At 38.3% G+C, this 14,313-nt stretch overlaps 1 protein-coding gene across 2 annotated transcripts in view; it reads right to left on the reverse strand.

Moving 5' to 3' along the window:
* The window catches only part of OPHN1 (oligophrenin 1), a gene marked incomplete at both ends in the record, with an annotated part of 458,306 nt that overhangs the window by 93,297 nt on the left and 350,696 nt on the right, over positions 1 to 14,313 (reverse strand). For both annotated transcript variants that reach the window (XM_084258483.1, XM_084258482.1), the window contains one exon: positions 726 to 885. In XM_084258483.1, the coding sequence (XP_084114609.1) occupies positions 726 to 885 (160 nt within the window). The remainder of the gene's footprint in view (positions 1 to 725; positions 886 to 14,313) is intronic.

The raw sequence follows: 14,313 nt of genomic DNA on the forward strand, positions 1-14,313 counted from the left end.
TTGCACAGCTTTCCTTTTGAATTAATGTTTTTGTATTTTTTTGTAGAGGTATTTCTTTCTAAATGGTTTCACTTCACATATGCCACTTTTTATTTAAATAGAGGCATGTTTTTATTTATTTATTTATTTGTTTGTTTGTTTGTTTTGTTTTTATACATGCACTGGGTACAGTCAGAAGCGCGGGAGGGTGAGAGAATTCACCAGAGCCAGAGCGGGAAGCAGAGCAGGCAGAAGGACCGAAGTACACTGCTGAGGGGAGCAGCGGGTGGCAGGAGAGGTCTGCGCGCCATGTGGGACCCTCGCCAGGTGGCCGGGGAGTAGCCAGGGATCGAACCGGCGCCGCAGAGGCCGTGGGCAGCTTCGCAACCCAGCGCTCAACCGTTGCGCCACTGGGGAGGCCCACATATGCCACTTTTATACCTCTCATTTTCCTCTGTTTACATGGCTGTCTACATGTTATATCATATACTCCTTAAAGGCATAGAGTGATTTTTCTTCTATCCCTTCTAATGTGTGTCTGATAATAAAATATTTAATTTTTCAAGCAATAAGTGCTAAATCAATGAATCTCACAGGGTTACAAATGCTATTAAATGTCATTGCATCATAATGGAATTTCTTTCCATTATCAACTTGAGCGAGGGTGGGAGATAGAATTCTAGAAGGTGGGTATGGGAAGCTGTCATATATTTGGAAGTGTGATGGTGAGTATAGGAAATACATACCTTAACAAAGTGCTCAATTAGGATTTCTACCACAATGTTCTGGAATTTGATGTTCATCATGGCAGCCACAGTATCCTCCTGAGCTCTCATCAGTGTGGGCCCAAAGATCACACCCATGTTGGAGGGAGTCATTAGATTCTCTTTGCTGTGCTCACACACACTATCAGAAGAGAAAGAAAAAATATTAACAGGTTTTACTCCAAGACCCATTGTAAACAAAAATGTATTAGGTGCTCTAGGAGGTTAAAGGAACTAAAAAGTAGAAGGAAAGAAAAGGCCCAAATACATATAGGAAGAATAGTCCATAAAGGTAGCAAAGAATATAAAATAATATATAGGTGTCAAAGTGAGACCATTAACTGGAGAACTTAAGAGAACAGGGATTGGGTTAGTAGAAAGTATTTGAGAAGACAAGAGAGAGGCAAAATATCATTCCACGGAAGAGAAACAGCATGTATAAAGCACATATAAAGAAGAACAAAGCACACAGAGAAAGTACCCACCAGTCTCAACAGTCAGGAATCTATCCCCTTCCTTATCCTAAGTTAAAGAAGCAGAACACTAGAAGAGCTAAGAGAGATCCTTATGATCAGTCCTTTATCACTGTCTTCATTTTCCAATGAAAAAAACGATTCAAAGAAGGAAAGGGATTTGTCTGAAGTGACAGCCTGATTTGGACCTGTAATCCTAAATTTTCTGATCTGTAGTCACTTAAATTTCCTTTAGTGACTTCAAATCACTTATAGAGCAGTTCCAAACTCACATTATTTTTAAAAATATTTATTTATTTAAGCATACAAGATCTGGGGTGTAGGCCAGAGGTACAGAGAGCTGAGAGGATTCACCAGAGGCAGAGTGGGGAATAGAATAGGCAGACTGGCTGAAATACACTGCTGAGGGAAGCAGAGGGTGAGACAGGAGAGGTCTGCTGAGCCATGTGGGTTAGCTCCATGAACAGGGATCGAACTCGTGCTACCGTGGCTGCAGACAGCTTCATAGTGCTGAGACTGAATCCCTTGCATTACCAGGGAGGCCCTACAAACTCTTTAAAATAACATTAAGGAGTCTCCCTGGTGGCACAAAGGGTTAAGAGGCAGCACTGTGAAGCTATCCACAGCCGCTGCAGCACAAGTTCGATCACTGGCTGGCCAGGGAGCTACCCACATGGCGCAGCAGACCTCCCCTGTTTCACCTGCTGCTACCTTCAGCAGTATGTTTCAGTCAGTCTGCATGTTCTGTTCCCCATTCTGTCTCTGATGAATCCTCTCACCCCCCCACCTCTGGACTGTACCCCAGTTCTTGGATGCATAAATAAATAACAGTAAGGACTTGCTTAACTTGCTGCCTATTTCTAATCCAATGAACAACTTGGACTCTGAACCCGAACTGGTTTAATCCCAACCCTGCCACTTATTAGTCACATATTTCTGAGTGTTAGTGACCAAACTCCTCTGGACTTCGGTTTTCCCACTTGCAATTACAGTATCTATTTCAGAGAGTTCTTGAATAAATAGAACCAAATTGCTTTAGAAAGTCATCCTGAAAATATTCTAGTATTAGTATCTGCTCGTTTTTATTATCTTTCAAGGGCCATCCCCATCTAGTCCATAATGACCTCTAACACTTGATATAATGAAGTACTTAGATTAGGTTTTTTGGCTATCGCATGTTGTTTCAGACCTCCGTATATTTGTTTATGGCATTTGTTTAGAATGCCTCCATCCTTCTAAATCTAAAGATTATCTATCCTTTGAGATTCACTTTAGTTAACATGTTTTTAGGACTATCACAGCACACTATCCTCATCTTGATTGACACCATTGGGCAAGCAGAATATGTTGCAATTGTCTGTTCTTACCTGCCTCTTCAAGTGGTAAACAACGTCCAAGTGTGTGTGTGTGTGTGTGTGTGTGTGTGTGTGTGTGTTGCACACTGCAGGTACCAATTAATTATTTTTAATGAATCTGAGCAACTCCAGTGCTCTCTCAAATAGTACTGGAGGTAGACAAATAAAAGTTGTGCAACCCTTTGGGCAATTTGGCTGTTATGGTGGGAATGTGAGTACATGGGACATCCCACCAAAAACAATCACTTTCCAAACCTGCCTAAGAGACTGAAGGCAACAAGAGGCAGGTTCTTATCACTAAGTGGTTAATAGACAGGGACTGAATCCTTAGACAAATCCTAGTGAAACCTGTTAAGTCCAACAAGGGCTGAGTGCCATTCAGATGGTAATGAACAGCAACCACTCAAAGGCCTTTGGCATTGCTGGACTGCTGATGAATCTCTTTAAACAGTTTAAATATGTCTGCAATTAACCATTATTCTTTCTTTTCTGAAGAACAGAAAACACTAATTCAAAAAGATATACGTAATCTTTTTCTTTAGTTACATTATTTTATTTAGATGTTGAAATGGAAAAGCAACTCAATGCTGCCACCAAGTGATGCATTAGTGACTAGGCAATTATCTCCTATTGTGAGCTTTGAAAGGAATTGATTGGTTGAATGTGCCACTAACTTACATATTCCTCACAAGTCCAGAAGGTAGAGTTATTTTATTTCTGAACCCTAGGTTCACTGCAGGTAAAGTACTTATTCAAGGTCACAAGTTTATGAATGCATGACAATAAAGGGATTTAAGCCCATATCTGTTGGACTCTAATTCTTACAATCATCCCATGTTATCCTTCTGTCTGCTTGTGTAGTTCCTCTCAGCCAATGAAAGCCCCTGTGACTCCTTTAAATTAAAGCCTTCTATGAGAAAGCATTCTGGTATCCTATTTACACTTTTCCTTCTTGGCCCTTACACGAGATTTGAAAGGTAACCTATTCTTCAACCATGACATGTCTCCTTATATATTTTGCAAACCATTAAGAGGCATAAAATCACAAAAATTATGAGTTAATAAGATCAATTTAATAAAAAAAACAATGGTTTTATGAGGAGTAAATTAGGTATGAGTTTGTGATATAATTTGACAGGAAATGAATCTTATATCCTCTAATTTACAGAGACAAGAGAAAATGGGCAAAACTTCTCAATTCAAAATTTAAATAAAAGGAATGGTAGTTTATTAAAAACCTCCAGTGAAGGAAAAAAGTTTTGATCAGATGATTTAGATCACAAGTAATAAATTAAATTATCTATAAAAAGAGAACTACTGTTGTATAATCCAGCAATCTCAATTCTGGGTATATATCCCAAGGAAATGAAATTACTATTTCAAATAGACATATTCATTGAAGCATTATTCACTACAGCCAAGCTACAGAAACAATCTAAGTGTCTGACGATAAATATATATACGCACACACGCAATGGGATATTATTAATCAACCTTTAATTTGAAGGAAATCCTGTCCTTTGCAACACCATGTATGAACTTGGAGAACATTATGCTTAGTGAAATAAGCCAGGCACGGAAAGAAAAATACCGCATGATCTCACTTACTTGTTGTAGGGTAAATAAAGTGTCAGGCTTTTCCACCCTCCCACCATTGTAAAGTGTCAGGCTTTTCTGCCCTCCTGCCATTAGGATAGATGATGGATCCCTATGGTCCTCAATGCATGCCTGATGGCAGGCACCTGGAATAGGGTGTGGGCATATGTCAGTGGGTACACCTGGGCTGAGAGACTGGGCTTATAAGGGCAGCATCACAGGGATGCCAGGAGAGTGAAAGAGATTAGAAGGAGAACGAGCAAGAGCAGCCCCAGCAGAGAAGCAGAGGCCATGAGCGAAATCGGGAGAACCCAGAAAGAGTGAAGATTCTCTGGGGCCTGGAAGTCCTGCCAGCCTCCTGGCCCCCCAACACCCCTGCTTGCCAGGTACCTGGTAAATTCAACAAAACCCTGAAAAGCTACCAAGGGCTCCAAGACTTCTCCTTTAACCAGTCTGCATAGAATCATAGAAAACCTGCACTGTGCCCAACCTGCCACTACACATGTGGAATCTAAAATAGTCAAACTCAGAAGTAGAAAGTAGAATGGTGGTTTCTAGAGACTGGGGAAATGGGTAATGGTGAAATGTTAGTTGAAAGGTACAGTTAAGTAGAATTCTTTCTGGATATCTAATTAATAGCCATGTACTGCACACTTTGTAGGGTAAGTGATTATCAGACTTTTCTGCCCTCCCACCATTAGCATTGATGATGGATCCCTGCGGTCCTGAATGCATGCCTGATGGTGGGCACCTGGAGTGGGGTGTGGGCCTATGTAGGTGGGTACACCTGGGCTGAGACTGGACTTTTAAGGGAAGTGTCACAGGGATGCAACCACCAGAAGAGAGAGAAAGAAAGTGAAATACAAGCAGAAGAGAGGACGAGACCACGAGAGAAAGCCGGAGAGCCCAGGAAGAGTGAAGATTTGGGGTGGCTGGGAAGCCTGCCAGCCTCCCGGCCTCGAGGCCCCGTGCCTGCCATGTCCCTGGTAAAATACCAATGAAAGCCTGCAAAAGCTACCGAGGGCTCCAGGACTCCTTCACCCCTCTGCACAGGATCATAGAGATCCTGCTCTGTGCCCCTCCTGCCCCTACAACTTGAAATTGGTAAGAGTGATGTTGATCTTGAGTATTCTCACCCTGAAAAGAGGGAAGGCAGGAGGGAGGGAGGAAGAAAATACATTGCTATATACCTCAAATATACACAATCTGTATTTAACAATGATAGCTAGAAAATACGTAGAAATAAAAAAATGAAAAGTTTATTAAAACTACTTCTATTCCTAATGTGCTATATGACTTTGGATCTTTTTTTCTAATATCAGGTATCTGTTCCACATCTATAAAATGAGGTTATCCAAAGGGACTTCTAGCTCTGCTAGTCAATGAATCTAAGTCCTTCTGTTGGAAATAATGGGGAAAAAGATAGCCACACAGAATCATCTATTAAAAATGCTTGCTTTCCCCACTCTGCACACAAATAAAACAAAATCCCAAAAATCAAGTTAGAAAAAGAAATAGAATGAGAACAAACATTTTGATCCAACTACAGAAACTTTAAGGGAAAAATTAACTATTTTCTTTACAAGAAATTTATAATCAAATTATAAGAAAAAGTAGAGATGAAAGGAAACCTAAGAATTGAAAACATGGTAAAAACAGACAGAGCCTATCTATATCATATCAACACTTGACCTCTATGTCCTTTATTAGTCCTACAGGTGATTCTGATCCACAAAAAAGTTTGAGAATGACTGTTTTAAATCAGGGTCACCAAACTACAGACCTTGAGCCAAATCCAACCTACCACAAGTTTTTATACATAAAGTTTTATTGGAGCACAGTTAGGACCGTTTGCTTACAAATTATCAATGATTGCTTTGTACTATAAAGATAAAACTGAGTATTTGTGACAGGGTCTATATTGCTCACAGACCATAAATTATGTACTATTTAACCCTTTATGGAAAACATTTGCTGACCTCTAGTAGAGATTAAGAGGCTTAAAATCATTTAACCATACTGCTATGTATGCACAGTGTTTGGATCCTGAGTAAAAGAAAAAAAATGACATTATGACACTATTTCAAATTTGAATACAGAATATTTAATATTAAGTAATTATTTATTGTTCAATGTGATATTTTCTTCTTCAATATATGTACTGAAATATTTATGGATGAAACAATATGTCTACGATTTGCTTTAAAATAATATGGGAGGTTGAGGATGGGCATTGGTAGACTGGAGAGAAAGCAATCCTACCCTATCTTGGTGGCAGAAGGCATACAGCACAGGTTCTAGAATTCCCATCTTGTAACCTAGAGAAATTGGTGCTATAAAACAGGGAATTATGCAAAATGCTGGGTGCTGCAGATATTTCAATTCTCTTAATATTTTTCTATTATTAAACTATAAGCTATAGATTCCTTACTTCTCAGAGAACTTCTGTCACTTAAAACTGACTTGTGGGGCCTCCCTAGTGGTGCAGGAGTTAAAGTCTCAGCGCTATCAAGCTATAGTCAGCCACTGCGACAGTCTGAGTTCAACTACCTGAGTTCGATCCAGGGCCAGCAGACCTCTCCTGTCTCAACTGCTGTTCCCCTCAGCAGTGTATTTCAGTAGATCCACCTCTTCTGCTCCCCACTCTGTCTCTGGTGAATCCTCTCATCCCCCCACATCTCTGGCCTATGGCCTATACCCCAGTTCATGTATGCATAAATGAAAATAAAACTTTAACTTGTATATATTAAAAAAAATCTTAAGAAGTATGTTTTGTGCTATTGCTAGACCCTCTTCTGTGATGAGTAATGCATTTGATTGTTTGAGATTTTGTTTTTTAAATACAGCACTTCACTTTTTGGCAAGTAAAAAGTAAATATGATTCCTGTGCAAAAATAAAAAAATAATATGGGGTGAAGGGATATGATAGGCATATAGACAAAACAAGACTAGCTATGTGTTTTTTTTATAAGATTTTTTTTAATAGAGGCATGTTTTTCTTTATTTATTTGTTTGCTTGTTTGTTTTGTTTATACATGCACTGGGTACAGTCAGAAGCGCGGGAGGGTGAGAGAATTCACCAGAGCCAGAGCAAGGGGCAGAGCAGGCAGAAGGACCGAAGTACACTGCTGAGGGGAGCAGCAGGCGGCAGGAGAGGTCTGCACGCCATGTGGGACCCTCCTCCAGTGGCCGGGGAGCAGCCGGGGATTGAACCGGCACCGCAGAGGCCGCGGGCAGCTTCGCAACCCAGCGCTCTACCGCTGCGCCACCGGGGAGGCCCAAGACTAGCTATGTGTTGATGAAAATTGTTGAAGCTAGGCTTCATGATGGTCATCTGACTGTTTCTTATGCTATTTCTTCTGTTTCTGTATGTATATGAAATCTTGCGTAATAACTTTTCCTTAAAGGACAGGTTAATAATTGAGGGGAGAATGAGTAGACCTCATCTTTCAGCATGGTGCCTATAAAGGCACCATTTTGGCTTCTTTCACTGATGTCATATCTGCAATCTACTTTAAATCGTTCAACATAGTCAGTAAAATGCCTAGAATTTTGTCAAAATGCCATCAATTGCAACTACACCATTTATTTCATCTGCCATTATGAAATAAAAATAATTTCATCATCAAATCATCATATAATGCTTTTGAAGATATTTTAAACAGAAAATTAACTATGCAATGAATATAATTGACATAACTACAATATGGACATCTGTAACCAAGGGAATGCATTCAGAGGTTGTGATAATTCAGGTTACAGTTTGAAAAATAAGTGTCCCTTTGAAATGATGAAATTTGATATATGTGATTATTAGGCTTCATGAACATTCTAGGACAAGTTAGATATAATTATAGTATTCTAACTGTGTATACATACTTACATATTCTAGGAGGTGTTTAATACAAATTTAAGACTTCAACCAGAAGATAAAGGGGCTAATACAAGTATCAGCTAACTCCATCTCTTCTCAACACCTGAGGCTTTGTTAATTAGCATGACTGATGGTAAAATGCTTTTTTTCATTTCTTAGGCATGTCAAGAATACATGGATTGGCTAGAATATTATATAGACACTCCTAAACTTACAATATTTGCCAATCTTAACATCAGTAAGGTGAATCAACCACATTATAACCTTTAACATACAACCTTATGTAATGCAGCATAAGGGTATAAAATATTACATGTTGTATTGTAACACAAAAACAGCTCACTGGAATCTGTAAGAAATATGGAACCAAGCTGAAAAATACAACACTTAAGAAAGAAGACAAAATAGGAAGATTCTACATGATAACTGAGTCTTGTCAACAAGTGAAAGTCACACACACACACACACACACACACACACACACACAAACAGGGTTAAATTAAAAAAAGAAAGATATAAGAAGCAAATATAATTTGAGACCCTACATTGAGTACTAATTTGGACAAACCACATATAAAGGGCATTTTGGAGTCCACTTTTCAGATGTTAATATGATCTGTAAAAGTAGAAATTGTTGAACTGAAAAAAATATGTTGCAGAACACCATAATCTCATTTGGGTAAAAATTACAACTGTTTGTTTATATGTGTATTAGTACACATATACTCACAGAACTATCCAGAAGAAAACTATTTTCTAATCTTTACAACACACAGTATTGCTTTGGAAATAAACAAGTCCACACCCTTTAGTAGGACAGCATAGGCTTAGGATTATGAAAGAGACACATGTGGGCATTAGATCATAGGATTTACTCATTTCTGGCTCCAACTGTATTACTGTAATATGATCTCAACTGCCTTGAGTGAATCTTTATGTAAGATGCAGTCGGCATCAGAGAAGAAAAAGAGAGGGGACTTCACTGAATTGACAGAACAGGTTGTATGATTCTTTTGTATCTGCTTGCTGATAAATACCTGTATGAGTGTAAGAATTAGGTCTGAGGCTTGCTTCCATTGTAATATTCTATTAATAAGGAGATTGTCGGGGAGGTGATAACTAGTGTTCTCCTACCTCTGACTAATGGAAGCTAGGGGCACCAAACAAAAAGAACTGGATAATTGGAAACCCCAAATTGGCTAAGTTCAGTTTGTGTCTGTCTGCTATTATCCTAGAAAATGGACTGTCAGTGGGAACATATTACAAAGTCATGAATATAATTATTATATAGAATATGAAAAAAACAGCAGTTGGCAGACAAGATAATTATGTGAATTTTAAAAACTCATGGATTTTCTATTTATCAATTATGATGTTTTCTGTCAGATAGCCTAATTGTAAAGACATAATTTTCCATTTACAATTAAGTAACTGATGGGTAATACATTAGAACTATGTGTAACCCAATACCCAATAGTTTTGATCTTTGCCTGAAGTACATAAGGCGCTGAGGTTGTAAAATAGTGTTTTTTCTATAATTGCTCCAATTTTATTAGCTGATATTCTTTTGTAATAAAGAGCTTTCAAACCCAGTACTACTCATGCCCAGCCCTGCTGAGCTTCTGAGATTGGACATCAGGATCCATCATGGTAGTGAGTGGTGGCTGACTGAGGGAAAAATGGAGATGGGAAGAAAGTAAAATACGTAAAGGGGGTCAAATGGAGATGTGAAGAAGGTAAAATATGTAAAGGGGGTCAAGTGTATGGTGATGAATTGAAACGACTTTCGGTGGTGATCATAATGTCAAAGTATAATGGTGTACAACGGAAACTTACAGAATGTTATAAACCAATGTTAATTAATAAAATATTTTTTAGAAAAAGGTTTTCTTACTCTAGCCACTTACTATGAAATTTTATTTATTCATGGTGTTTTAATCAAGTATATTATTGTTGGTGTTCAAGAGAAATATCAATCTTATTTTAAAATTACATTTCTTGAAATAGCACTGATTTACAACACTATGTTACAGGGGTATAGGCTGACACCTCAACAAATCTATGTTCTAACACCTTACACAAACCAAAAAACCGATAATTTTGTTTAAGACACATTTTATTTATTTATGCATACAAGAACTGGGGCGAGAGGTGTAGGCGGAGGTGCAGGGGTGAGAGGATTCATCAGAGACAGTGGGGAGCAGAACAGGCGGACTGACTGAAATACACTGCTGAGAGGAGCAGCGGGCAAGACCGGAGAGGTCTGATGTGCCATGTGGGTCAGCTCCCTGGCTGGGAATCGAACTCATGCTACAATGGCTGTGGATAGCTTCATAGTACTGAGACTTAACCCCTTGCACCACCAGGGAGGCCCATAACCAATAATTTTCCACCAGAGTCAACTGAGGTCCCTCTCTACATTGTTGCTATACAATCTTCTCTTCTGGTAGCCTCAATTCTATTACCAGATTTCTAGGATTTGTTTTTATCTGTTCCTTTGCTTTGTTTTTTATATTCCACATGAGTAAAATTATCCAGTATTTGTATTTGTGATCTGAATTATGTCACTTAGCATAGTCCCCATCAGTTCCATCCATCTTGTAGCAAGAGGCAAGATTTCATTTTTTTATAAGTGAGCAGTATTCCATATCTATCTATCTATCTATCTATATCTATATCTCTATATATACAAAACATATCTATGCACATAATGGTGTTATATATAACATATACATGTGTGATTTATATATGCATGTATACATATATGCCACATCTTCTTAATTCACTCATCTATCCTAAAGCATTTAAGTTTTCCCCCTTGGTTTAGCTACTGTAAATAGTACAAAAATAAACTTAGGAGTGTATATATCCCTTAGACTTATTGTTTTTGTATTCCTTAGGATTGGAAATGCTGGATCAATTGGTAGATATATATTTTTATGTTATGTATGAGAAACTCCAAACTGTTTTCCATAGAGGCTGTACTAGACTGTTCCAATCAGCAGTATACAATGGTTCTTTTTTCTCCACATCTTTGCCCATACTTGTTTCTGGGCCATTCTCATAGGTGTGAGATGGTATCTCACTGTGGTTTTGACTTGCATTTCCCTCACGATAAATGTTGATAAACAATTTTTCAAGTGCCTGTTGGCCATCTGTATGCCTTCCTTGGAGAAGTATGTATTTGGATCTTCTTCCCACTTTTTAATTAGGTTATTTGTTTTCCTTCTGTTCAGTTCTATGAGATATTTGCAGATTTTTGGATAATAGGTGATTGTTGGATGACTGATTTGCAAAAATTTTCTCCCATTCAGTAGAGTATCGTCTTGTTTTAATGATATTCTCTTTCACTGTGCATGTGCATAGCATTCTAATTTGATATAGTTCATTTTATCCAATTTGTCTTTTGTTTCCCTTTGCTATTGTAGTAGAGCCCCCAAAGATAATTCTGAAGTCAATGTAGGAAAGTATTTTGCCTGTTTTCTTCCATGTATTCTATGGTTTCTAGACTTACATACAGGTTCTTGATCCATTTTGAATTCATTTTTGCACATGGTGTGAGTCTAGTTTCACTATTTTACATGTGGCTCTCCAATTCTCATTAAACCTTTATTAGAGACTTCTTTTCTCCATTGTATATTCTTTTCTCCTTTGTTACAAATTAACTGTATGTATAGTGTTAGTTTCTGGGATCTTGAGTATCATTCCATGGATCTGCTTGTCTATTTTTATTATTTTTTTAAGAATAATTTATTTATGTATACAGGCACTGGGGACAGTCAGAAGTGTGGGAGGGTGAGAGCATTCACCAGAACCAGCCCAGGGAACAAAACAGGCAGACTGACGAAATACACTGCTGAGGGGAGCAGCCGGTGCCACAAGAGAGGTCTGTCACATCATGTGGGACCCTCCGTGGCAGCTGGGGATCGAACCGGCACTGCAGAGGCTGTGGGCAGGTTCTCAGCCCAGTGCTCAATCACTGTGCCACCAGGGGATGCCCGGCACTTGTTTTTTTTTTTTTTTTAATAATATTTTATTTTTATATTCCCCCTACAATTGCAACCCCCCCCCATTCTCTACCCAATCCCTCCCCTCCCGCCAACCACCCCCCAAAAAGTGTCTCTGGTTCATAGTTTTTTGTTGCTTTTGATTTTCACTTTCTTATAGTTATTCATTTTCCTGGTCCCTTATTTAAGTTTTCTAGATTCCTGCTATGAGTGAGACTATCCGGTATTTTTCTTTTTCTTTCTGGCTTATTTCGCTGAGCATGATCCCTTCCAGCGCCATCCATGTTGCTGCAAATTGCATGTGTTTATCTTTTTTGAATGCTGAATAATATTCCATGGTATATATGTACCACATCTTCTTGATCAAGTCATCTATTTTTGGGCATTTGGGCTGTTTCCAAAGCTCAGCTATTGTAAATAGTGCTGCTATAAACATAGGGGTGCAGGTGTTCTTTGGAATTGATGTTTCTGTGTCCTTTGGGTAAAGACCTAGGAGTGGAATTGCTGGATCCTATGGAAGCTCTATGTTTAGTAGGTCCAGAACTCTCCACACAGCTCTCCATAGTGGTTGGACCAGCTTACACTCCCACCAACAGTGCAGAAGAATTCCTTTCTCTACACACCCTCGCCAACATTTGTTGTTGCTAGTTTTTTTAATGTGCCATTCTCACTGGTGTAAGATGGTATCTCATGGTAGTTTTGATTTGCATTTCCCTGATGACAAGTGATGTTGAACATTTTTTCATATGCCTGTTGGCCATTTGCATTTCCTCTTCAGAGAAGTTTCTTTTTAGCTCTTCTGCCCATTTTTTGACTGGATTATTTTCTTTGTTGTTGAGTCTCATCAGCTATTTGCAGATTTTTGAGATCAGTCCTTTATTATTAGTGTTGTATGCAAAAATGTTCTCCCAGTTGGTGGGGTTTCTCTTTGTTTTGGTTATTGTCTCTTTTGCTGTGCAGAAGCTCTTTAATTTGATGTAGTCCCAGCTGTTTATCTTTGCCTTCACTATCACGGCTTTGGGTGATGTGTCTGTAAAGATGTCTTTGATGTGAATATCACGTAGTGTTTCGCCTATATTTCCTTCTATGTATTTTATGGTTTCAGGTCTTATGTCTAGTTCTTTAATCCATTTTGAGTTGATTTTTGTATATGGTGTGAGGTAGTGGTCAAGCTTCATTCTTTTGCATGTAGCGACCTAGTTAACCCAGCACCATTTATTGAACAAACTTTCTTTGCTCCAATGCATATTCTTTGCTCCTTTGTCAAAGATTAGTTGACCATAAATCTGTGGGTTTATTTCTGGATTTTCTATTCGATTCCATTGGTCTGTATGTCTGTTCTTGTTCCAATACCATGGAGTTTTGATGATTATGGTTTTGTAGTAGCGTTTGAAGTCTGGGAGTGTGATGCCTCCATTCCCTTCTTTTATTTTCAGGAGAGCTTTGGCTATTCGGGGTTTTTTGCGATTCCATATGTATTTTATCAATAATTGTTCTATTTCTTTGAAGAATGACATTGAAATTTTGATTGGAATAGCATTGAATCTGTATATTGCTTTGGTAGGATGGCCATTTTAATAATGTTTATTCTCCCAATCCATGAGCAGGGGATGTCTTTCCATTTCTTTGTGTCTTCTTCTATTTCCTTTAACAGTGTTTTATAGTTTTTTTTTTTTTTTTTGTATAGGTCCTATACATTTAGGATATTGGTGTCCTCCTTGTCATTCAATTCAAAGAATTTTTTAATTTCTTCTTTGATCTCCTCATTAGTCCAGTGTTCTTCCAGTAGTGTGGTTTTTAATCTCCATGAGGTAGGAAAGTTCCTTGCCTTCTTTTTATGGTTTATTTCTAGTTTGATGCCTTCCTGGTCAGAAAAGATGCTTGGTATGTTTTCAGTCTTGGTGTATCTGTTGATATTTGTCTTGTGCCCCAGTATGTGATTGATCCTGGAGAATGATCCGTGTGCGCTTGAGAAAAATGTGTACTCTGTTTTTTTGGGGTTTAGTGTTCTACAGATGTCTGTTAAGCCCAAATGCTCTAGGTCCTTATTTAGAGCTTTAGTTTCTTTACTTATTTTTTGTCTTGTTGATCTATCCATTGTTGATAGTGGTGTGTTGAAGTCTCCCACTACGTATGAGTTTTCCCTGATGTCTGTTTTCAGAGAGGACAACAGTTGTCTGATATATTTTGGTGCTCCTTTGTTTGGTGAGTATATGTTAATGAGTGTTATTTCTTCTTGAAGTATTGTCCCCTTGATCATAATGT

Source organism: Talpa europaea, assembly GCF_964194135.1.
Source record: "Talpa europaea genome assembly, chromosome: X".
In the NCBI taxonomy this organism is placed as follows: Eukaryota; Metazoa; Chordata; class Mammalia; order Eulipotyphla; family Talpidae; genus Talpa; species Talpa europaea.